Source organism: Bos indicus x Bos taurus, chromosome 1 (genome assembly GCF_003369695.1).
Source record: "Bos indicus x Bos taurus breed Angus x Brahman F1 hybrid chromosome 1, Bos_hybrid_MaternalHap_v2.0, whole genome shotgun sequence".
Taxonomy (NCBI): domain Eukaryota; kingdom Metazoa; phylum Chordata; class Mammalia; order Artiodactyla; family Bovidae; genus Bos; species Bos indicus x Bos taurus.
The window spans coordinates 126,956,584-126,982,698 of NC_040076.1; the positions used below are offsets into that span (position 1 = coordinate 126,956,584).

The 26,115-nt window shown below is 43.9% G+C and overlaps 1 protein-coding gene across 13 annotated transcripts in view; it reads right to left on the minus strand.

Moving 5' to 3' along the window:
* Positions 1-280: 280 nt before the first annotated feature.
* ZBTB38 (zinc finger and BTB domain containing 38) overlaps positions 281-26,115 on the minus strand; it is a 79,620-nt gene continuing 53,785 nt past the window's right edge. For 8 of the 13 annotated variants that reach the window (XM_027544638.1, XM_027544630.1, XM_027544621.1 and 5 more), the window contains one exon: positions 281-7,155. In XM_027544638.1, coding sequence (XP_027400439.1) covers positions 3,541-7,155 — 3,615 coding nt within the window. In that variant the 3' untranslated portion in view covers positions 281-3,540. Of the gene's footprint in view, positions 7,156-9,469; positions 9,597-15,885; positions 16,001-26,115 lie in introns of those variants that run through there. The other 5 variants (XM_027544611.1, XM_027544600.1, XM_027544646.1 and 2 more) reach the window with 3 other exon arrangements.

Consider the following 26,115-nt stretch of genomic DNA (forward strand, 5'->3'; position numbering starts at 1 on the left):
GAGAAGGAACAAAAGCCTGGGCTTTGGAGTCAGGCGGCCAAGGGTTGGGATCCTGGCTGGCTGGCTGTGGGATCTTCTCAAAGTCACTTATAAAATGCAGATAAAGAAGTCTATTGCCCAGGGTCGTTGGGAAAGGACTGAATGAGATAGACCGTGGCAAGAATGCTGCCAAATACCTGGGAGTTAATACGTGAAACCTGTTTTCTGTGGATGACTGGAGCAGAATACTTCCAACACTCAGGTTTACCATAATAGCAGGCCTATCCAAAGCACTAAATGATAACAAGATTTCAGTCTCTTTTATTCTGCTTTTTTTTAATGTCATATTCCATTTGAGTCCTAAGCATGTAAGCAGGTACCATGGAATGTAAACAAGTGAGGAAACAGAAATATACTGAATGAATCATATGTGAAACAACGCTGTGACTCATACAAATGAAATTGCTGCTTGGCTACACAAAAGAATTAACACTAAAATGTTTAAAAAGAGACAACATAAGAATGAGCTATTTTAATCAAGCAAAAACAAATTTATATCCATTAGTTCTAAAAATAAAATTAGACTTTTCCAACCCTTAACATCTGCATTTAATAATATCTTCTAACCAAAATACAGATGCTAAAACAGCAAATTACAATATATCTTGTACAGCATACAGTATGTTTCACTGTTCACACTTACTTTAACTCTAGTTGGTCGTTATGTACTCAATGCATAAACATCACTTCGAATAAAATTTTCACAATTAACAAAAAGTGTGACAAGGCTGTCTTAAAACGGCTCTGCTATAAATTGTATAGAATATACAGAATTACAAAGTCAAGTATTTTTTATCAAAATATACACCCCTCCCTGAAACTAACACAAGCTATCAACATTTTAAACGAATAATACAATTATAGAAAATATTTGCAAAATTATTTTTTCATGTATAAATATTCTGCCATATTTACTTTGGTCTAGAATTATTAGCATACAAGTCCACTTAAAAAATATCCACATGGAAGGGCTGGGAGACATCGTTACATGTAATCATTTTATATTTAGAGTTACTTCAAATCAAAATGACTGAAATACACAGTAATTCTTGATTCATAATCCTGACTGAAATAAAACAAATTGGTAGATCACAGGATTGCTTATTCAGTTTTCTAATTATCAATTCAAAATGATTTGCATAAGCCCTTTGTGACTATCTCTTTAACAAAACCCAAATGAATGGTTCAAGTGTACATATATACAATGTATAAAATAAAGTTGAACTCATCTGCATTTTTCCATTTTCCTCTATTACATAATACTGTTTGTAAGTGAAAGTAGATGAACAAAAGATAAATGCAAATACAATATTGGGGTTATTTAACAACAAAGTACTACAGTATAAAAAGATCAGCTTTGATTATGTCCTTTTCTGGGTGTTGAGATGCTTTCTGGTCCACCCCAATCCATATGAAGTCTTCTTTGTGGAGACATCACAACACTTGAAGAGAGAACCCGGAGTCCTTCAAGCCATTTCTTCACAATGGTAATCTAGTAACCTTGGGTTTCCAGCTGTCAAATCCTGTGAACACGAATGGCTGCAAGTCATCCTTGAACTGGGTTCCAGATTCTGCTCATACTGGTGTTCTGGTATCAAATGGGTAAGAATGTTTTCTCTCTCCCTCCTATTCTGGCAGTTTAAAAAGTTAAAGAATCGTGATTTCCAGCTTCCCAGGAACCTAGTCCACGTGACGGAATATTCTATAGGGGGGTTAGACTTTGAGGGCAGTGTTGATGGTGTGGGTCAAAGAATAAGAACATTAAACACAGAAATGGGTTTTTAGCAAGGGGGCTGAAAGTGGCTCAGTCGTGTCCGACTCTGCAACCCCATGGACTATACAGCCCATGGAACTCTCCAGGCCAGAACACTGGAGTGGGGAGCCTTTCCCTTCTCCAGGGGATCTTCCCAACCCAGGGACTGAACCCAAGTCTCCTGCATTGCAGGTGGATTCTTTACCAGCTGAGCTACAAGGGAAGCCCAAGAATACTGGAGTGGGTAGCCTATCCCTTCTCCAGCAAATCTTCCTGACCCAGGAATTGAACCAGGGTCTCAGTTGTCTGCAAACATGAAGACAAGGCATCTGACTTGTGAATATATTCTATATATTTTTGAAGCATGTAAGTCATGGAACCTCGTCACTTCACATTCTATCTCCCCACCCTCCAAAGACAAAGCTCCATTTGAGGCAAGGAAGGTCATCACTTCCTACCCACTCAAGTCATTATTGGGTGGGGCAGGGGTGTGTGTGTTTCTGTTGTCCTTTATTTATTTTTTAAATAGTATATGCTTGTGGGCTGCATGATTTCCAAGAAGGCTGACAATTGTAGGGATTAGGCTTTCTGTCGCTTTCAAGTGCCTGGGAATTCACCACCACACGTGTGCCTTGCACTTAATTTCCAAGACACTCCTTCAGTGATACAGGAGATGCTAGGTTTTACTTGAACCCTTGAGAATAGTTAAATCTATCTGGAAAGACCTCCACGTCCATGGCCTTGTGATGGATGGAAGACTTCAGGGAGTTTCAGAAGAATTTGACCTTTTTTCATTTTCTGAAGTGAGGCCACTAGAAAGTAATACACAGCACAGCACAGGTAATCACAAGTAACTTCTGGGAAGGTTCTCCCCCGTGGATAAGGCATGACCTATGTTTTTTGGGACTTGAGAAGACCGGTTCTAGTAACAGCTCAGCCATAACTTCAAGAGAACAGCATTCCATCTAAAAGCATACACATGCTCTGAAGTCATACTCAAAATGCTTCCTACTGATTTTTACATCAGTTCTCATTATTTGCAGATCTATTGCTCATCATTATAATTCGCTACAGGGGACATGGACAGTTAAAAGTTATAGTGCTTTATATCTGTATTTTACAAGGTTTGTGTTGCAGAAAAGTAGTTCTAGATAACGTATGAATGTCCTACTTGGGTTACTCATTTCACAAGTATTTTCAGCTATACTATTATTTCATATGTACCCATTAATTTAAACAATTTTTAATAGTGCAGAAGCTGGATGAGAATAATGACTGTCATAGCTCATTTACCTTTTAACATATTTATGAAGGTGACATTTTCATGATATCTGACCCTTATATCTCCAGTTACTAAAGACAGTTCAGCAGCCAGCTCCTCTGAGCACTCACCAGAAAGTTTTAAATTACACTAAAATTAAACTCTTTTTTTCTCCCACTGGCAAAAATATCACAACTTAGAACTTCATAAACTTTCACAAGACACTTGGGATACTGGAAGATTCGGCTATTTTGTTTTTGTGTACTTCGCATGAGGTTAATGCTAAAACCCAGAGAGGATATTAGGATCCTTCTTCTGGAATTTGAACAAATGAGATTTTCTTTGTTACATTTCACTCCTTCATAGCTGTTAAGTGAACAAAACTAAACAGAAACAAAAGAAACATCTAACTAAAAAAAAAAAAACAACAAAAAAACCCCCACCAACTTGTATTCTCAAAGGTTTTTTTTCCCCTAAGGATCTCCATTCAAAGGACATTATCAACAACGGTTTGTACATTATCCTTTTGCTCAGTACCTTCCGAATCAATGAAATGTGGATTCTCCAGGGGACTGGAGTTTTCGTGGCCCATGTCACCTTCCGTTTTCTCCTGCTGACTGGGGCTTTTGAACAAGTGTTTCTTCTGGTGCATTCCCAGAGCAGCAGCTGTTTTGCAAATTTTGGGGCACTGGAAGCAGGCATAGCCCTTCCCGTTATGCTCCCTGATATGCCTCTGCTCGTGATTCCTTTTCGTGGACAGATACAAAAAACTCTGAAAGCAGAACTGACAGTGGTATCGTTTTTCTCCCGTGTGGATCCTTTCGTGGATTTTGAGGGTCTCGTTCAAAGTGAAGGCCTTGTTGCAGTACTGACAGACGAACTCCTTCACGCCCAGGTGGATGCGCTCATGCTTCTGGAGGTTGCCGTGCACGGAGAAGCACCGGCCGCAGGTCTTGCACTGGTATGGCTTCTCTCCCGTGTGGCACCGCATGTGCATTTTGAGGGTGGAGGGGCTCTGAAACTGCTTGGCACAGAGCTCACATGCGTAAGGCCGGGCCGTGAGATGCCGGTGGGGCCTCCCTTGGCTCCCGGCCCCTGAGGCTTTGTCTCCGTCGTCGCAGAGTTCACACTGCAGCTTAGGCATCTCTTTGTTTTCCTCTTCCTCGAAGGCCTTCTCCTGCGGAGCCTTGCCCACCACTGCACAGTCCAGGTCGGCCGGGTATCTACACTTACTGCTCGGGCTCCTGTTTTCATGCTCCTTCCTCCAGTTGGCCTTCCTCATTTTTCTCAACTGTCTGGATTTCTTCTTGGGTTTGTAGTTGTAGTACGGGCGCCACGGTTTGTCCGTGGAATCCTGGTCACTGGCATCGTCAAACATCTCGCTCATCTCCATGCACTCGGACTGGCAGAGCCCGAGAGGGTTGTCCCCGTTGGCTTCCTGGTCGCTCTCCTGGGGCAGCGTCTCCTCCGGCGTTTGATACTTGGGTCTCCGCCCTCTCTTATAGAACAGTTTAGAGCCGAGGATGTGCCTCTTCACAATGGCTTCATTTCCGATTTTCACCGTTATTTGACAAAGGGGTGCGACGTTGCTGTTTGTGGAGGTTCCAGGGAGAGCGGGCTTTGCGATGTAGGTTTCAATTTTACTCGTTTCTTTAATGGTATTTGTAGTTTTGCCCAGTGAGCCTCCAGGATCAGCAGTGAATTTGGACTCCTCTGGTACTTCTCCCCTGCTACACGGGCCGGCTTTCTTTTTCTCCTTCATGCTCTTGGGTCTGCTGACGGCCCTCCCAACTTTGTCTGGCTCGGCGGGCTTGCCATCCTCTTTTGGGGTCTGACTGACAGTCTGGTCTGAAGGAGCTCCTCTGGGGTTGCGGCTGGTCATGGCAGCAATGGCATTGCTGTGCATTATCACCGATGAAAACTGGCTGCTGTGCACGATGACCGAGGGGGCTGAGCCACTGTAGCTGATCACAGAGGTGGAGTTCTCACTGCCGTTACTCACAGCCAAAACTGGCACATCCCCTGCTCGGGGGTCCGAACTGACAGCGTTTTCAGTGGAAGAAACCGACACCTCTGTGGAATAAAAGTTATTGTCCAGATCCACTTTTAACTCTCCCCTCTCACCCCATTTGGTACCTTCTGCGTTTTGCATACTGGCCGAAGTGGGCACGTCCTGACGTGCTGGTGTTTCCAATGGGATGGCTGGACTGTTGGTCAAGGTGTTTACACTGTCCTGGAAATTCAGAGTAGGTAATTCAGAGCTGTGTGGATTCTGAATAACATAGGGACCAGGTGCAGGCTCATTTAGCTGACTGTTTTCTCGAGCATTTTCATAGGAAGAATGTCGGTAGCTCTTGTAAGGAGCCCTCTTGCATTTCATGGGCAGGAGCCTGTAAAGTTTATATGGATAGACACTAGGCTTCAAGCCTCCATTTGCTGTTTTCTTACTGATGGAAAGTCTGTGATCGATGGCATGGAAAGACTTCTGGTGGTTTTTGAGTATATAGTAGGTCATGAATGTCTCCAGGCAGAAAATGCACTGATACCGCCTTTCCCCTGTGTGCCAAATCTCGTGTCTTGTCCTGTACTCAGCCAAGGCAAACACTTTGTTGCAGTAATGGCAAGGATATGTTCTCCTCCAGGAGTGAACATTTGCATGTCTTCGGAGGCTGGATAAAGTCACATAACTGCGTTTGCACACCACGCAGCTGTAGAGCATTTGCCCATTAACAAATTTAACTATGTGTTCTGTTTCTGGCAGCGTACTCCCGGGACTGGAAAAGTCACCAATCCTATTCTCAGCTAATAAAGGTTCTGGACCTGTGAATGAACTTCCATTCTGCCCGATGGTGGGATAGTTTTCTAAGAAGCGCTGATTCCCTCCAGGAACGGGCATGTGGCTGGACCTCATGCAGATCTGCTCATGCCGATCCAGCCTGTTGAGGGTGCTGAACTGCTTGTTGCAGTGCTTGCACACCAAGGGCTCCTGGGTCGGCTTGTGAAGCTGCATGTGGGCGCTGAGCAAAGTGCTGCTCTCGAAAGATTTGGAACAACAGCTGCAGTTGTAAACGAGAGGCGGCACCTCGGCGGCTGGCGGCCCAGGGACATCAGAGGATTTATTTCCCTCCGCCCTGGGAAATTGGACCTCTCCTTCGTTGTGGCTGGGGGATTTTGAAAGGGAAAGAACTGCAGCTGGCTGCGGACTTTCTTCTTGACGCACCTCCAAGTTGCTTGCTGGAGGGGGTGGTATATTTTCTGGAGTGGAATCTGATTCCTGGGGTACGGAGAGTGTCTTTGGCTTTCGGCATGTTTTCGGTTTTGCTGCAACAGCTTCAGAGTTCTCCTTCCCTGTTTTCGCAGGTGAGCTGCTGTCCTGTTCCCGGGCAGGCTGACTTCTGTAAGCCTCAGCCACGGAAGACACGGCAGACACGGCGTAGGAGTGCTCGGCGAGGGTGCGCACGGGCTCCACCTCGTGGCAGACGTCAGTCCTCTCCAGGCAGAGGCTGGTGTTCCTCATGGAGTCGGAGACCTTTTTGAAACTTGCTCTCAAGTCCAGAGGGGAGAACATGTTATTACTGTTTTCTGTTTCGATGATGGAAAATGCATTTGTGATCCTTGGCCCATTAGTGATGGCTGGTTCTTCATGCCTTTTTTCATTTTTTTCTTCCTTAACCACTCCCTTCTCAGTAATGCAGAATACATAGGGACCCGGGGAATTGGAGAAGTTGCGATCAGTAAGATCTTCCAAGAAGGATATTCCCAGCTTTTTCCCAGCAGCTGCGAGATCAGTGACAGTTTCCTGTCTCTTGACGACGACTGTGGAGCTGTAGATATAATTGAGGATTTCTGTAAACACTTCAGCTTTGAGATCGTCCAGCTCCAGGACGTGGCTGGAAATACAGATGGTATGGCTCCAAAAGATGTTTTTGAAATAAAGGCTTGAAGCAGCCAGGACATTGCTGTGGGCTTTAAACTTGGTGTCTTCCACAATGATAGTGACATCACACAAAATGCCCCGAATGCGCTGCTCGTTTAAGATGGAGAGCACTGTGTCGCTGTGTAAGTTGTCCTTGAGGTCCCTGGAAAGGGACATGACTGTCATCTAAAAGAAGAAGAGAGAAGTGGTCAGAGATAAAGGTCCTTCCATGAGGAGCTCTTTGGTGTATAGGCTATTTTTGATTTCTTTGAAAATCTTACTTTATGTATGAAAATACAGAGTTTTGTAGTCTTTGTTTCTTTTTAATCTCATTTCGTTGTTGCTCCAAAGACTTGGAGTCAACCTTAGAAGCTTAATCTTTATCTTGCCCCAGCCTGTTTCTCATACCATTGCTCACAGTTGTTATAGTTGGAAATCCTCCCAGAACTTTTTCTCTGACTTTCTCCAAAGTTGTAGGCTACATATACATGTCCAAATTTGGTGTGGGGGGGGGGGGCAGGGTAAGGTTCCCTGATAAATGTTAAGGGTCTCATCATCACTCAGGGCTGCTGTGTTCAATTCTTAGAATCAGGCAATGTCATGGTCCCATCACAAGACTGCTGTCTATTTCTGATGATCCACCCTAATGATTTGATCCAAACATAGCCAGCAATGCAGGAGACCTTGGTTCGATTCCTGGGTTGGGAAGATCCCCTGGAGAAGGAAAAGGCTACCCACTCCAGTATTCTGGCCTGGAGAATTCCATAGGCTGTATAGTCCATGGGGTCGCAAAGAACTGGACACGACTGAGTGACTTTCACTTTCACCTTAGTTCATGAAGCAAGAAAATTATTTAAGTTTTCCTTAACTAAGCAGTGTGTGTGTGTGTGTGTGTGTGTGCGTGCGTGCACGCGCGCATGCCCTCAGTCATGTCTGACTCTTAGTGACCCCAAGGACTGTAGCCTGCCATGTTCCTCTGTCCATAGGATTTCCCATGCAAGAATACTGGAGTGGGTTGCCCTTTTCTGCTCCAGAGAATCTTCCCCACCCAGGGTCTCCTGCATTGCAGGTGGAGGCTTTACTGCTGAGCCACTGGGGAAGCTGAAGCAAGCAGTATCTGTAACTAAAGGTATTGGCTGCTCAGGGAAGAAGCAAGAACTGGAGGAATCATTCCTCATCTGTGGCTCTGAAAGGTCTCTCAGTGGAAAGTCTTGGTCTGCATGACTGAGTCTGACCACCAGGGGCCCCCCACCCTCTGCACTACTGGCCTGTATGGGGACCCATCTCATTCCTCTGATTTCCCTTTTATCATAGCCATAGTAGACTGGGGTGTTCAAAAATAACTCTGTGAGGTACTAAAGGCAACCAAAATGGAAACAAAACACAAAACCAGAGAAGTATGTTTCTGAGTTTATAATACTGTCTAGTCACAGGTTCTTAAATTAGCACAATTTAAAGGCACGGTGGCTCTTGCTCTGGTCTGAGGATCCCGCTCCTGTTGTACTCAGGTCATATTATTCTCTATGTTCTATAATGAGCCTGGGTTGGCCAGAGCCTACCCACTACTGTTCTAGTGAGGGACAGTCCAAAGCACCAGCTTTCATGGTTAGCTACAGTAAAAAATACACGGTGCACAGGGACTCGAGACAAAAGTGAAGCTAAAACTTACCCTTGAGAGGTGTGATGCTGTCTGTCCTGTTCTATTATCTTTCACTTAAAAAATGCTAACAGCAACTCAGCAAACTAATTTCACTATATGCTAAGAGATCACTCCTGCACTTAAACTGCAGTGCCCTGGCCAAAATACCTGCTCTGGTCTAAAAGACATACTACCCGGCTGCTGTTCATCAAGTCTCTCTCTCTCTGATCAAGTGATGTCCAGAAAGCCCATACAGCTTGCCGCTCTTTAAGTCCCAGTGGCCGTGTCTTCCTAGCACCGGAATAAAACGTTTAGCTCATGGCATTCATTCAGTTGGAAAGACCAGATGGCCACATTAAAGCCTCTCTCTTTCTACCTTTTTGTAAAGCAATTATGAGCTGTGCCCATTATGTTATTTAGTGTCCTTTATACAAGAATCCATTTGATAACTTCTTTTATCTCATTCAGCCACTGGAAAAAGTGCATTTCTACTAACAAATTTTTCATTAACCAGATAATGAGAACAATGCACTCACCACGTTTCTTTTTTAATTCTCGAAACGAGGAAGCTGAGAGCTAAGGTTTACCGTCGACTGTTGTAGCCACTGTTGTGAGCCTGGGTTTCTGGTGTGACCACTGTCTCACTTTATTTAGTGATAGCTCTTCTACTCTTGTTTCACCTGCCTTTACCTGTAACCTTCCATGAATCTTTTCCAGGGATGTGGGGGATTATATCTTTAAATAAAATTAAATAAAAAGGAATCTTTATGGCCCCCTCTGTACCCCTAAAGAGAGAAAGGGTCACCCTGAATGGATTGCCAGAGTCTATCCTTCACTGGCTTACACAGATCAGTGACCTACCTACTTGGCAGGTGCCTCTTTGGTCTTCCGTGAGGTCTCTGTTTTGGGCCCCTGGGGGATCTACTTTCTCTCCCTTCTCATATCTTCTCCTGTTTGGAAGGGTCGTGTGTGCTCAGTCGCTCCGTCATGTCTGACTCTTTTGGGCCCTATGGATTGTGGACCACCAGCCTCCTCTGTCCATTGGATTTTTCAGGCAAGAATACTGGAGTCGGTTGCTATTTCCTCCTCCAGGGGATCTTCCCGACCCAGGACTCAAACCCCGTGTCTCAGGCGTTGGCAGGTGGATTCTTTACCACTAGCACCACCTGGGAAGCTTGAAAAGGTCAGACCAGATCATAACAGGCTCTAGTGGACTCCCCACAGCAAGTTTTATATTGCAAGTACTAGTTATCATTAAAAGTTATCATTAGATTTGAGTTAAATCACTCAGGATCACTGAGGCTTCAGCACATGGACAGGATTAGAGGGAGGCCAGCTGGTTGCAAACCAGCTAGTCAGGCCATCCTCTGGCCCAGGTAAGAATTAATCCATCCACCCCAGACAGTGTGAGAGCCTGGGAAGGAGTAGATGGCCTCAGCCCCACCTAAAAAGGTGAGATGGGGAGAGTTAGTATGTGAATTCAGAATTTAATTCTCTTGACCATTATTTCTTGAATATTGGCTGAGTGCTATAGGAAGACAAGAGTTCATTTCTCCTTGGAACAGAGATTTACTGAATACCTACTTTATGCTGTGGGACAGAAGTTCTCGAACCTGGCTATGTATCTGAATCACCTGGGAAGCTTTAATATAGTACAGAATTTACAGAGTCCCCCCGCAGAGATTCTTGTTTGGAATAGCTGAGGTGAGACCCTGGAACCTATATATATTTTTGTACCTTATTTAGCGAATAAGGAACATTCTATTTGTCCCTGTGATAACAAATTTGAAAGGCACACAAGTAAACACTGAAAAATCTTGTCTCAGAGGATATTCACGTGGTTTTTATCCATCAGCCATAACCAGGTCTGGGGGCTGACACTAAAATCCAGCACTGTAACAGAAACAAAAATTCTGCCCCCAAAGGTCTGCAGTATAGCAGGGAAGGTAAGACGGGTTCACACAATGCTGTAAAGCCAAGATTCTCAGTGAAGGTGCAGGATCAGGAGTGCTGGGACAAAGAGTAGCGGGGAGTGGCCCCGGGATGGGGTGAGGGAAGGCAGGAGTGCCTCACCAAACCCCCTTTCCGGGAGAGGTGACACTGACTTCAGCTCTGCCTGCTGAAGTGGACAAAGCTGAGAACACGAAGTTCAGTCAGAACGAGGCACAGCTGAGTTTCATGCCCTCAAGAAGCTTGTAATCAAGGAGCCCATGTCACAGTTTGGAACAAAGCATCCAAATCCATAAATACAAGGTGAAAAGGCAGTGACAGTTGTCAAAGATGCAATTTCAAGTCATATTCTACATGTCCGACGTGCAACTGAGTTTGAAGTCTGAAGACCAGAGGGGACCCACTGTGGCCCTCAAACACAGCTGGTCCCTACCAGTGGTGTTTGATACAGGTAGCATTTGGACCATGGTTTTGGAAAAAAAAAAGTTGATGTCAAAGAACAGTAAGATTTAACATAAAAATCAATATGTCTTCTCTTGAGAAACAGGAAGACTGGACAACAGTGGGGCTGCTGCCCGCCTGGCAACCGGGCGGCTGCAGGCACGTGCTGCCTTTCCCGGCGCTCACTGCCCAGCGGCTTCTCTCAGCACCAAGCCCAGCCCGGCCCCGTTGGCCAGTTTGGTTTGCGCCACTGACGAGAACATGAAGTAAAATCACATTGGACCCGGAGTTTTGAACAGTCATCCTTACTTTAAGTATATCCCTAAAGTTAGAATTCAGACTTAAATGAGTTCAGGGGGGAGGCAGTCATTCCCACCAAAAATAGTATTCTTTGACTTAAAAAAAAAAAAGTGATCTCCTCTGCTATTTTTCTTCATTGAGAGTAAGTAAAAACAGAAGTCTTAGGAGTTCTTGCTAATGGAAAGCCCACAACACACTTCAGAAAAAGAAATAGAAGCTGGAAAGCAGGTGAGATTAAGTTTATATGTAATATTCTGAAACATGTACTAAAAAGCAAGTTTTGTATAATATATCTATTATTTTCAGTAGTATCACCGAGATGGAATAAATAAGCATGAAAAATGTTATTGTTACAAAATTTTTGGTGAGCCAGTATTTTAAAACAATAAATCAATCTGTAATTAGATAACTGTGATCATCTGATTTATGTTACTATTTTCCTGAGTTTGTTTTTTAGCTGTAAAGCTTTTAACATACACCTTCTAAACACATAAATACATGTATGTATATATCCACATGCATGTACCAATAGATCTATGATTATATAAACATATGAACATGTGCTAGTGGAAACAGATTTTATAAGCACAACAAATATCGTGAACGTATAATTCAGCATCTAAAACAACAAGACACTTGAGAGAGAAAAGGGGATACAACTAATAACTATGCCAGATAAACAGGTATACATTGGGACTATATCCTGGGAAATGAGGATGCAGGGTCATCCTGTATTTATATATACACAAAAATATACATATCTATATAAACTAAATATAAAATTCTACATTATAATTACATGTGTATATTGAGATAAAGTATACTTCATAAGTATTTTAAATGCTTTGAAGAATTTTATAAATATATGATAAACATACTTTATAATTATACTTCATACCAGGGCCATTGGGAAATTCTACTTAATTAGCATATGCAGAATCTGCTGCTGCCTTTGTCTCCTGCATTATTCCAATCTTATATAATACATTCATATTATGTAAGGATGGGCACTGAAGATGCTTTTGATGATTAAAATGACTTTTCTTTTTTCAAATTAATTTTTATTGGAGTATAGTTGCTTTACAATGTTGTGTTAGTTTCTACTATTCAGCAAAGTTAATCCACTGTATGTTTACATTTATCCCCTCTTTGTTGGATTTCCTTCCTCTTTAGGTCACCACAGAGCACCGAATTGAGTTCTCTGGGCTGTACAGTAGGTTCTTATCAGTTATCTATATATTATATATACATAATATCAATAGTGTAAATATATTAATTCTAATCTCCCAATTCATCCCACCCCACCTAAAATGACTTCTTCACTTACTTTTAGAGTTAACTAGTATTAAAAAAGTTAAAAAAAAAAAATCTATGCTGATGGTAAAATATGCAAACAGTACAGCAGCGGATTAAGGGACAAAGCAGAAGGCCCCTCCCCTCTGCCAGGCTCCTCAACTCCACTCCAGCATACACACAACACACACAACTCACGCACTCCCTACACGAGTCCTCTTCTCATAACTCAGAAAGATTTCTACGTTCTGCCTGTATGAAGCTTTAGAAGAAAAACCGCATTTCCTCCTGAGGCTCTTCTGTCCTCACCCCTAGCTCCTCTGCCTGGCAATTCCTGTAATTTACTCATCTCAGGTGACATCTCCTTCGGTCAGCCTCCTTCCTCATGAATTTTCAGTCTGGGGTTCCAACCTTTATTGTCGCATGCAATATTGTGCATTTGTACACATTTCTATCCTTCCTATTTGCTCCTTGAGTTTAGGGACAGTCTTGGTACCAATACATTGTTGATTCTGACAGTAAGTGAGCAGAGAGACATTGGCTCCTCAGGCCCCGAGCAGCAAATGGCTTAAATGACGTATTGTACTTAGAAAGCTACCTTACTTAAAGCTTTAAAAATGAGACCTGGGTGAACCCAAATTCTACTCGAGGGAAAGCAAAATTACTAGGAAAATAAAAATAAATTCCTGTTCCTTTTTTTCTTTCCTAGTTTCCTTATAACCCTGAGGGTTCTCAAAGTATGTTTCATGGATCTCTGAGTCTCCCAAGACCCTTTCAGCAAGTTTTTAAGGTCAAAACTATTTTCATAACCACACTAAGATGTCATGTGTCTTTTTTACTGTGTGAACATGTGCACTAATGGTACAAAACCAAAGATGGGGAAAACTTCTACAGCCTTATCACATATCTAGCCAGTAACAGCTGGATTAAGGAGTAATTATCATTTTATTAAATCTGGATCCTCAGAAGGACACATAAAACACTTCTGAATGCATAAGGAAAAATGATGACTACCTTGAGAAAAAGCATCTGGTGTTTCCTAGAGCTCTGAGTCAAACTTACCAATTTTTTTTTCATGGAACATCATTTTTACTTGAAAAAAATTACAGTAAGATAAACCATGGCTATTCAGATACGGGTACGTGGGCAAATATTTTCTTAAAAATGAAATAAGTGAGTCTGTCTTTTCAAGGAAGCAGCCATTTTGTTGCCAATAATAAAATCAGACTGGAGCAAAAAACAGAATTTTGGAAAACTTGTATCTACCACAATGAGCTCAACACTCCTCAATACATAATGACTTTTCTGATGATGTTGGTGGTGACGTTAATGGAAGTGATTTTTGGATACTGAGTAATGAATTTGGAAGATATACATGGCTCAGTGAACCAATATTTTCCAAGTGACCAATGCATATTACCAAAAAAAATCATGCATGAGCTAAAAAGTGTAACAGAGAGCCATATATTTACATGTAACAAACTGGGGAAAGTTCACTGATACGAATTCCATGTTGCAATTAACCTTTAAGAAAGTCCTACTGGTAGATACTGGTAGAGCATCAAAGAATATCCACAACTAACTAAAAAGGCTATTAAAAAACAAAAAACAAAAAACTTCCCTTTTCCAACTACCTAGCTGTGTGAGGCTGGGTTTTTTTCATATAGTTCAACTAAAACAGCACATTGCAGCTGAATCCAGAAGCAGATTTGAAAATCCAGCTACCTTTCTATTAAGTCAGATAATAAAGATATAGTATACCTTTGAACAGTACAGGTTTGAACTGCTTAGATCCACTTGTACACAGATTTTTTTTCAGTAAATATGTACTACAGTGCTACATGATCCACGGTTGGCTGAACCCACAGATGCAGAACTGGAGGAAGGGATACAGAGGAGGCGAGATTTTGTGGATTTTTGACCCAGTGGAGAGTCTGTGCTGTATCTAACACTTGTGTTGTTCAAGGGGCAACCATATTTGCAAAAAATAACACCACTCTTCTCACAAATTTTTGCTTTAGAAAATAGTTACTTTAAAAATAAAAATGTATCGTTTTACCATGTAATTGGGTTTATTGTAGTCAATTTTTGCAAGTTAACAAATAGTTTTTAAATTCTCCTTTAAAACTTTGAATGTAACTCAGATAAACAAAAGCTCTTTGGATCCTTAAAGATTTATAAGAATGTAATGGGGTCCTGGGAATCAAAAGTTTGAGAACCACTGCTTTAAACAGTAAGAAAATATTCAAAATCATATTTAAATAAATGACTTAGAAATTATTTTACTCAATAAAATGAATCACATGTAAGACAAAATGAATGAAAGTGTGCTAAAGTACAAAGCAGAAATACCCAGGAGTCAGGAGAAACCAAGGCACAGAGAAACACAGACACACCTCGGTCACACAGATACACACACACACTCTATAGCTGTCTTTAATTTTCTAAGCCAGAAGTGACTGCTACCTATCACTTGAGTGTGAGCATGGCTGTAAAACCAGGTGGACCAATAGTCCCTTCACACTACACTCAGGTAAAAACCGCTCCTCGATTTGCTGCCTATATTGTTTGTACAACCTATCCTGGCTTGAATCTTTGCCTTCAAGTCTCAAAGGCTGGCTTGGTTTGCCCTTGGAGTCTATCCATTCATCTACTAAATCAGCCCCTCTCCATTATATCCTGGATACCTGTTCTGGGTTTAAACTTGAAAACAATTCTTGGCAATGATCTGAGCAACTAATTCCTAGTATTTCCAGCCTAATTAAATCTTCCCTTCCCCAAGTAGACAAGGCAATTTTACTAAAGCACAGAAAAGTCAAAAACTTAAAATGATAGTTTCCATAACATTTTTAACTCTCCCAATGTAAACCGCCCCCCCCCACCAAAAAATCTTGAAAAACCTCTTTAAATTGTTTAACCAAGTGTAACTATTATGTAACTTTATAGAGCCTGTTAATAAAATCTGGTGTACTTTTATTAGCAAGTCTTTAAGACATCACAGATGGAGAGTGAAGTAATCCTGTCCAGTCTGCATTCTTAGTGAGAACTTGCAGTCACTCACTCAAGGCCACGCTCCAGGGCCAGACTGAATCCCATTTTTCTGTATCTTCTGATCAGAGGAAAACGCCAGGCGCCTTCTCGCAGCACCTTGGCCACTCAATTCCCAACATACATAGTAATGAAACTGAATCAACAGAGCAACTTTCTCCTCTTTCTACTGCCATGCTTCTATAAAAAGACACTTGGAAATAAAACCCAACTAAAAAAAGAACACACTGCATTAGGATACTGACCTGGAATCACGCACAAGTCAAACTCACAGTCTATTTGGGGCCAGCGCAAGACCCATACTGAAGCAGAATCTACTGCGTGGACCTGCCATTCTCCGCAGAAAGTGTTCTGACAAAGGACACCACTTCAGTGATCTGGGTCCCCATCCCACACACATCTTTGCAGTGCCTTTTCTCACAGTCACGTTGGGTGACTACGTCAGACCTCCTCACGTGACGGGGTCTTAGAAACACATGCATCAGATCTCGGAAACAGATTACAAAACAGAAGCCCTTTATGGAGTTCAGCGACGTCTAAGAAAAGGAAAATCCTCTCACGTTGCCTTCTAAATGCAGCCCAAAAGGAGCAGAGAAGAGCTGCATTTATCAGATTCTCATGCATTTAAGCTATCAGATTCAAGAAGGTGTAGCATGACAAGGGAGGTCTGTTTTTCATCTGAAATTCAGGTGGCTGGAAAAGGTAACATCAGGAAACTGCTGGAGTCCACTCAACAGGGAGGCAGCTTGGCTTGAGCCACCTTTCTTGACTATGTTGTTCTGAAAAGGCAAACATTTGGTCTCCAGACTTGTAGTTGCGTGCATATGGATTGTGAGAAGGAGTATTATCAGATTCACAAGTGACGCAACGTGCCCGGTGAAATATTTCAGGTTGCTTGTTTGGAAAGATGAAAGGGGGAAAAGGTCCTTTGTTTCTCTCTTTTTTTTTTTTATCCTTTTTGAAACACAGCAGTGTTTAGAGGAGGTAGCCTTTGGGTTCATCTCACGATTGAGCTTGCCCGGACACCTGCTTGCTTAAGAAAGCTGGCAAATGTGCTTGGAGAATCTTCTCTCTAAAGCCCTGAAGTGCTGCATCCGTTTCTTGTCCTACCAAATTCCACTGACATTTAGAGGTGCTAATGTGAAAAGGAATTTTAAAAGTCTGAATGCTGTGGGAACTGAGTTACCAGAATGACCAGGACAGGGGTCCCATCCCCTGGAACTTCTCATTTTATGGGTGAGCATATAATCTAGAGTTGGTTTCAGAAGCCAAATACCTTTTTCTTAAAGGCCTATCTGATTGAATAGCCCCATTCCTCTCAGTTGACTGTGACCTGTCAGGGAGGATGGAGGGAAGAACTATTATACATTCTGGCTTCTGAGCAAAAATGAACTTCCTGCTCATTGCGATGGGTTATCCTAAAAAAAGGACAGAGACCAACTGCTGCATGGTGTTAAAACTATCTAAATCCACCTGCCATTGCACCCTTGTTCCCCATCCCTAGCTTCCTGCACCCCAGCTTTCTGGGGACTCCTGCAAGACAATGAATCACAGTTTGCATGGACTCTTTCTGGATGAACCAGAACCTGGGCAGAGAGGAATGAACCAGGTAATACACGTGAAAAGCAGCAAGCACAGTGCTCAGCACACAGCAGGGGTTCAAAGAATACGGGTGAGAATCAGCTTGAGAACTGACTCCCAGTTCTGTGTCCTGCTCGCCTGTGACTGAACAGAACCACTTAGGCATGCAATGCGTAGGGTGGTCTTTTAACTGCACGAAGGAGATCAAGTCAGGCCCTGCCTAGAGCCCTTCAGTGGCTATCCCCAGATGTTAGGGTGGAATGAAGACCCCTCGCTGTGGCCTGTGAGGCCCTGCACTGTCCATGGGTCCCAGCCACTATTCCCAGACTCCCACCCCCTCTGCCCCACTCTCTCTGCTCACACTCAGTCCTCCCTTTGCTGCCAGTCTCTCCTGGCCCAATTCCAGTCCTGCCCAGGGGGCTGGCTTACCCCTGCTTTAGGCCCAGCTCAAATGTCAACTCTGAGGGCCCACCCCATCTCTCTATTTGCTCCCGCCTCTACTTGCCCTCACATCATCTTCATGCTACATACTTCAACCTGCAATTATCACAAGTATTTGCCTGCTTGTTCGCTGTCCACTGTGTCTGCCAGAAAGTAAACTCCAGGAGGGAAAGGACCTTATCCGTCCAGTTCACGGCTGTGTCTCCAGGCCACAGGGCACGGTAGGCACTTGGGAACTATTTGAAAGCACAGAGACTCACCCTGATGAAAAGAGCCACCACACTCCTGGGCCCACTTATCTGCTCTGCTTTTCTTTTCCACAGCACTCACAGCATCCCCATACACTGCAGAATTTACTCATTATTGACTGTCCATCTGCCTGCTAGAAATTTAAGCATCATGAGGACAGAAATCTCTGATTTTCTGCACTGATGTATCTTAGGCACCTAGAACAGTGCCTGATACATCGCAGGCCCTCAAAATATTCATGTACTACATGAACGATCCGTACTACAAACAGATACACGGTCCTAAATCAGCATTATGTATGGATAGGCACTGTATATACTTCGAATTACAAGGTTCATCTATGTGAATTTCCCCAACCAATTTTGAATAAAACTGCTTTCATCTGATACATTTCAGGTTATAAAGCACTTCACATATTAATCTATTTAATCCCCTTCATAATCCCGTGAGGCAGACACATAAAATGGAGACACTGCCACCAACTCAGGGTTAAATGCATTAACAGAGTCAGTGCTCACCACACGGAAGCTGCTAATCTCAGGCCCACGGTACAGATGTGGAAACGGAACCCAGGGTACTGCCTCACTCACAGCAGAGTGGTAATTGCTGATGTGCCCAGCGCCCAGCCCCCTGCAGGCTACCGCGTCACGCAGAGCAGGAGGGAAGTCGGAGCAGCTGACTCGCCATCTCCGAGCACAAGATGGCTCTGCACCAAGCCCAAGCTGCAGGCGGGTGGTGCAGGCTCACCCCTGAAAAGCCCGAGGCAGGGAACAGACCCGGGTGGACTCCAAGAGCTAGGGCTGGTCGGTGGGTAGCCTGCCTGGGCCCCACACTCGAAAGTCACTAAAAAATGCTGCCTGACGTGAAGCAGAGTGTGCCAGAGGGGTCCCCTGAAAAACCAGCCAAGGACTGGAGCTCAGGCAAGCCGACCCGTGACCATGGCTGGTAGTTACCAGGGCAACCTGTGCGTTGCCAGAGGATGAGCCTCAGGCCCAGGACCTATCACGGCTTCCCCGGGTGTACCGTTATGGGACACAAGGCAATTTCAAGGTGCCAGCTGAACACACAGTCAGTCAGCGTCTGCCCCACAGCCCAGAATTTACTAAACAGCCGAGGCTTTTACATTACACTCACATGTAGCCAACTTAAGATTTTTTAGTATTAAAAAAAAAAGTTGATTTTTAAAAGTTTGTTGCCAACTCAGTCCAAGGATGTGGACTGAATCCATCAGGAAGATGAGTTTTCATGTGCCTCCCCCCATCCCCCACTTGAGTATTTAGACTTGTCCTTTCATTACAGGCCTGTGGATGATACAATCTCAGGGATCATGAGACTCAGGCTGGGGACCTGTCAGTTGGGATAAAGCATGAGACCAGTGGCGATGAAGCATCAGGGGAGGGTTAGGGGAAGGGAAGCTGTGGGGTGGGGCCGCCTTTGGGAGGGAGCCTTTCCATGACAGTGAAAACAATCTCCTGGCCAACATGGATCTGAGACACGGTTAGGGAGGCTCCTTAGAACCCTGAACCCAAATTCCAGTATCTTTACCAAAGCTTAGAAGGTCTCTGTGATTTGACCTCATTTCCTGCCACTCTAACCCAACCCAGCCCTCCTTCTGTTCATTGAATATGCTGAGGATCTTCCCACCTCAGGGCCTCTGCACATGTGGCTTCTGAAGCCAAGAATGCCTTTCCAGCCCAGGCAGCAGCCTATCCTGGTCTCTATCCAACAATCCATTACCCCTCAATCAGGTGTACCTGTCCTATACTCCTCAGCAGACTCTTCTTGCATAGTATATACTATGGTTATAGGCTTCCCAGGTGGAGCTAGTGGTAAAGAACCTGCCTGCAACGCAGGAGACACGTTCTTGATCCCCGGGTAGGGAAGATCCCCTGGAGGAGGGCATGGCAACCCACTCCCGTACTCTTGCCTGGAGAATCCCATGGACAGAGGAGCCTGGAGGGCTACAGTCCACAGGCTCACCAAGAGTCAGACATGACTGAAACGACTTAGCATGCACACACGCACTATGGTTGTAGTTAAGTATTATTTGATAAATGTGTGCTTTACCACAAGCATATGAATTCTGTGAAGGCTGAAAACTATTTACCACTATTTACCACAGTTTCCCCTAGCTCTCAGCACCACACTTGGCACATAACACGCTGATAAACTTTTATGAAGTAAATGCAAAAACAAAAAACACCCAGACAATAAGCTTTCTAGAGCCCACCATACCTGGCACTGTTAACCAGGCTTTCTGGATCCAGAGTTAGGTCAACACGAACTGCCCTACAACTTGTCACCGATGCTAAAAGGTTGAACATTAAAAAATCAACAAGTCTGACACTGTAAAAGGAAAAACAAAACACACACACACACAATCAACTCTGCTGGTCTAAAACTGGAGCTGGATAAGACAAGCGAGGGCTGTGCACTGCCATGAAGTTATTACGGCTCACACAAGCTATAACAATGAAACACAGCTCTGAAGCACCAAAAAACTGCTTACTGTTATTGCTTTGGCTCAGAGAAAGGAAAAGAGTATTTCTTCAAGCTCTAACGACGTGCTTTGTTCTGTTAACGACAAAACAACAGGCCCAAAATGGAGCTGCTAATGCTATGCCTCATGTCATCAAACTGGAACTTACTTAAGAGTTTTGGCTCTCTCTGCAATGCAATCCTAAACTAGATATCAGCTTAAATCAGGAATAGACTGATAAGCATTAGTTAGGTAGTCTGCGTGACAATCCCTGTCACCCCCTATAAGGAAAGGAACCTTGCAATAACCAACCCACCTTTTTGCCTGGTATAATTTCCTTGTTCTGTTCCCTTCTGCCAATAAAACCTCTCACCTTGTGTAGCTCTTTGGAGCTCCATTCTGTCTGCCAGATTGGATGTTGCCTGACTCATGAATCACTAAATAAAGCCAGTAAGATCTTTAAAATGTACTCAGTTGAATTTTGTCCTTTTGTCTTTAAGCCCTAAGCATTTGGCCTTTGTCTCCTGAGTGCTTGGACTGAACTAGCAACAAACTTTTAAAAGTTAACTTAAAAAAAAAATGCTAAAAATTTAAAGTTATCAACGCGGGGGTGCAGCATAAGGTCCTAGTGTCAGGTAATTAACAAGGCTCCATTTCCGTACCTGTGCTCCCTGCAAGCACCTCCAGGGATGTCCGCTTTCTGTAACCACTTTCAGTTCCTTCCAAGGTCATTTTCCTCACTCAGCCCCCTCTCATGAAATGCTGATCAGGAGAAGGGTCTGGGCTAAGTGAAGCACAGCTGGGTCTGTGGCCTGCTTCTGGGTCCTGTAACTGTGGATGCTTGTGTTTCCTGGTACACTGATTGGTGACCCACCCCAAAGGCATACACAAGCCCTCTTTGCCCATCAGGCAACCAGCAGTAAGACGGAAGAGGCATCATAATGTGAGCTTACAATGGTGGTTCTCTGCAGAACTGTACATCGGACTCACCTGTGGAGTCTCAAAAAGAATAGGAGCCAGGTGACACTGCTGAGACTGAATCCGTTTCGGGAACAGGATCTGGGTAGGTGGGAGTGTGGCATCCTGCTGAAAGTTACCCAGGTATGTTGTGCACACAAGCTGGCACACGACTTCTAACTACCCTTTGACGAATCAGGTCACTGTGTCTCCTGTAGGTGTTGGAGCCCCTCTGGGCAGCCTCCCTGAGAGCTGCTTTAAAGTGACATTGACATTCCACCACACATGTGTCGGCATCCCCCACTCATTCATGGGACAGGAGGAAGCTCACCTAAATATGCCAGCCGCATGCTATGCCCCCAACACCACACAAGCACATCCCTGTGCCCAGCAGTGCTCTGCACACTCCATATACACCATCCTGATGAAGCCTCACAGCAACCTTATTTTGAAAATGAGAAAACTGAGACTTGGAGAGGCTGTGTAATTTGACCAAGGTCATTTAGTCAGTGAGCAGCAAAACTGGGATTAAAACCTGAGCAGGATGACTCAAAAACTACACTCTCCACTATAGGTTTGGAGCACCAAAAAACAAAGCGCTTAGCTTTTCCTGGTATCAGAAGTTCTTTACTGGTATCAAAAGCTCCTATGCTCATGACCCCAGCCTACCAACCAGCATGTGGGTGCTTAGCAATCGGTAGCCTGGATTTGAGGGGGGCACCACCTTCAAGGGGACAGGTTATGCCCTGTGGTATGCTGTGGGGTGGGGGTCTTGTGGGGCTCATAGCCCACCCACAGTTTGCTTGGCCCCAGGCAGGTACCCTGCTGAGGGCTGCATCCCCCTGCCAGAAGGGGCTGTATCCCCCATATGCACAACGATTCTATACGGATCATCAAATGGCTCTGAAGTGAACACTTCACGTAATTCAGAATTTTCCATAAATTTCTACTTTTATTTTCTTTAAAAAATGTAAACTTCACGGGCTTCCCTGGTGGTCCAGTGGCTCAGACCTCGTGCTCCCAATGCAGGGGGCCCGGGCTTGATCCCTGTTTGGGAAACTAGATCCCACACGCTGCAACTAAGAGTTCAAATGCTGCCACGAAGATCGAAGACCCTGCCATGTCGCAACTAAGACCTGGGGCAGCTAAATAAGTAATTTAAAAAAATGTCATTTTAAAAAAGTCATCAAAGTAACAGATGACACTATTAAATAAACATTATCATTTTGGTCCATTTACATTTCAAGCTAATATTTATCAAATGTCTACCACCCTCCAGTTATTGAGTATAACACAAGAGGCTACCATAAAAAGTGGGTACAGAAGGGGCATACGGCTGCTGCTCCTGCTAAGTCGCTTCAGTCGTGTCCAACTCTGTGCGACCCCATAGACGGCAGCCCACCAGGCTCCGCCATCCCTGGGATTCTCCAGGCAAGAGTACTGGAGTGGGTTGTATAGGGGGTGATTAAAGCTACTGAACTAAGACAGCTGAGGGACCTGAGAACACTGTATTAGTCCACTCATGAAGCAGGGTTCTCCTGAAGGATAATGTGGGATACAGCAGACCATGTCCAGTCTAGCACTGTGGCTAAGAGCCTGAACTCTGATGTCAAGTTTGGCTCTCATCATGTTCTGGCTATGACCTTGGGCAAGCTTCTTACTCTGCACCTCAGCATCTTCATGTGCAAAATGGAGCTAATAATAGCATCTTATCAGGTTAAAATGAAGATTAAATGACAGTAACCATGAAGTGGGTGGCTTAATATCTGGCACAAAGTCAAGCTTAATAAACATTAGCTATTATTAGTATAACTATTACCAATTAATTATTATTAGTGGTAAATGTCAGTAGGAACAAGTATTACCAAGTCTTGACCACAGGCCCCAAATATAGGGAATGTGACATTCCTCAATGGTAGGGACAAATACTCTATTTCACTGTGTGCCGGGAGTTCGCCAGTCCCCCTCACAGTGTTTACCACCCTAGAGGGGCTCATCAACTAATCATCTTCCTAATGCCAAAAGCAGTTATTACATCTGCGCCTTAGCTGATATGTGGGAACTGAGTTGCAAGTATTATCAAAATGATTTTCTTTAGTTGCATCATAGGTTAGCACTTCTTCTAAGCCTATGGAAGAAAGCATTCATATCTTAAATAAAAATTATCCAAGTAGGCTATTAGCAATTTTTTAGCAATTAGTAAAAGCTCGACAGGAAGGAAACTAAAATAATGTATTTAAGACAAATAATCTATACATTTCTTCTGTGTGCACTTGTCTTTTTAAGTCAGAATGTCACTCAACTTTTGGCTATAAAAACAAGGTCTGGTGCTGGTCGTTGATTGGGTCATGTGCTGGTTTTATTTTTATTTTTTGGCCATTTGGCACATGGGATCTAAGTTCTCCAACCAGGGACTGAACCCATACCCCCTGTGGTGGAAGCATGGAGTTCTACCCACTGGACTGTAGGGGAAATCCCACGTGCTTGTTTTATATGGTGAAATTCTTTCATTTTCTAAGAAAGCCTTCCCTGTGTTCTGCTTCATCATCTGTCCTATCTCTTTAGTCTCTTGGCAGACCACATTTGCTCCTCTGCCCTCACACTGAGGGGATTTTTACAAGGGTAAGTTCTTAAGACCTCCTCTCTCTTACTTTAAACTAGGAACCTAATAACAGTAGTTTGGTTATGATTTATTTTAGAGAACATTTTGATGTTCTGCATTTTTCATGTTAAAGTCTTTTTAATTTATGTCTTAGTTTAATGGATTCATTAGGTTGTGGCTGATTCAGTGAAATTTTTTTTGAAAATCTGGGTTTGGTCTGGGGTTTTGCACATTTATGTGCTGATTCTGGATTTTGGTTCAAGCTGCCATTGAATCACTGAATTCCCTGATTAAAATTTTTGACAACTGTCAGAAGGAGCCAGTTGTTCCAAGCTTTCTTTTTCTTGGTCCCCAAGCTGTCCTTTCTCCTCCTGTGGAGTTATCTTTGTCCTCAGAGGGCAGAGCAGGGCCCCTGCTTACACACTCCTGGGCTCAAACTCCAGTTCTGCTACTTAGTAGCTGTATGAATTTAAACAAGTTAATTAGCATCTCAAGACTTGGGCTTTTTTTTTTTTTTTAATCTATAAAATGGATATAATAGTGCAACTTAGTTCTTAATAGGATTAGAAGGGACAATCCAGATAAACCATAGTATCTCAGTCTATTGCTCTTTTACACTCTGATAATTTTCCATGAAAATTCCAGAAAACAAAACAATCCCAGCAACTCTTTTCTTTAGCTCATCTCATTATGATAATAGCAACCAATTTAACGCCTGTTGGTTGAAAGGGTGTTGGAAGCAGGGGGTCATTTTGTAAGTGGGGATTTCCCTGGGGCTGAAGTGGAGCAATGAGTGGCCTGGAGAGTCCCTGGCTTTAAGGGCTTCCAAGGAGCCTGGGCAACTTAATTCTGGTGGGCCGGACAGGCAGGAGTTACGGGACTCAGGTCAGGCTGACCCCAAAAGAAGAAAAGTTAGAAAAACATACTTGTGAAAAAGAAGTACAAAAATAAATACTCAACAAAATAAGGGACTGTGGGTAACACATTGTGTGTTAGTCGCTCAGTCCTGTCCGACTCTTTGTGACCCCACAGACTGTAGCCCACCAGGCTCCTCTGTCCATGGAATTCTCCAGGCAAGAATACTGGAGTGGGTTGCCATTTTCTTCTCCAGGGGATCTTCCTGACCTAGGGATAGAACCTGGGTCTCCTGCATTACAGGCAGATTCTTTACCATCTGAGCCTGTTAGGGAAGTCTGTTAATATGGGTATAGTAATGTAATTAAAAGAACACTTTCAAAGAACAGGTATATGTATCATAATATAGTATCAATAAAGCCAGTAACTATGTGTAAACAGGTGCAAAATCTGTGATTCTATTATTTGGGGGAGCCCTGCATGCCTATTACACATATTTCTACCAACCCAACTATGAAGAATAAGCAGAGAAAAAGAGGTTGGGTTCACAACAACCAGGGAGAGCTTCTACCCCTTGAGTGGCCTCTTCAGGGCCACGGGTTGCCCTTTTCAGCCTAGTAAAGGCGCTGAGCAACACTGCTCTCGACCGTCATCTTAGCTCTGAATAAGATTATTGCTCAGCTTCTTCACATACAGAAATGCCAAGAACATCCAGATGGCTAGTCTCACCATTATTAGGGGTCAGGGTTGGGGAGGGAAAGCATTCTAAGCCCCATTGCTCTGTTCCCTTTACACCTTCCATCTGTTCCATCCTCACCTTGTGGAGAGGGGTCCTTGAAGCACAACAGGGCAAGCGATGCCCTGAGTGGCGATCAATGCCAGCAAGAAGGAGAGCGGACGAAGCAGAGTCCTGGAACAGGAGAGGTGGGGCTGGATACAGGATATGGGAGATGGAGGCCAGAGGGAAGGGGCCCGGGGCTCCCTCCTGAGGCCTCTGTACCGATGCCCCCCCTACCCTGCTAGGAGATAGGACCCCGGGTGCTGTTCCACAACTCCTTGGAAGGTCTGGCTTACTGTGTCACTGAACCTGCCCACTCTACTCTCCCAGGTGTCAAGGGCATAATAGCAGGGTTAGAGACACACAAGTAAATTCCCCATGGCAGACCCTCACTTTGAGAGCAGGCAGTTCCTCTAAGGGATCAGCCCCTCATGATCCCTGAGGAGCCTTTCCCAGGGCAGCAACTCTTTCATGCTTGTATCCTGAAGTTCTTTTCCACTTGACGACTGGAGTACATTCCCAGTTCCCAGTGC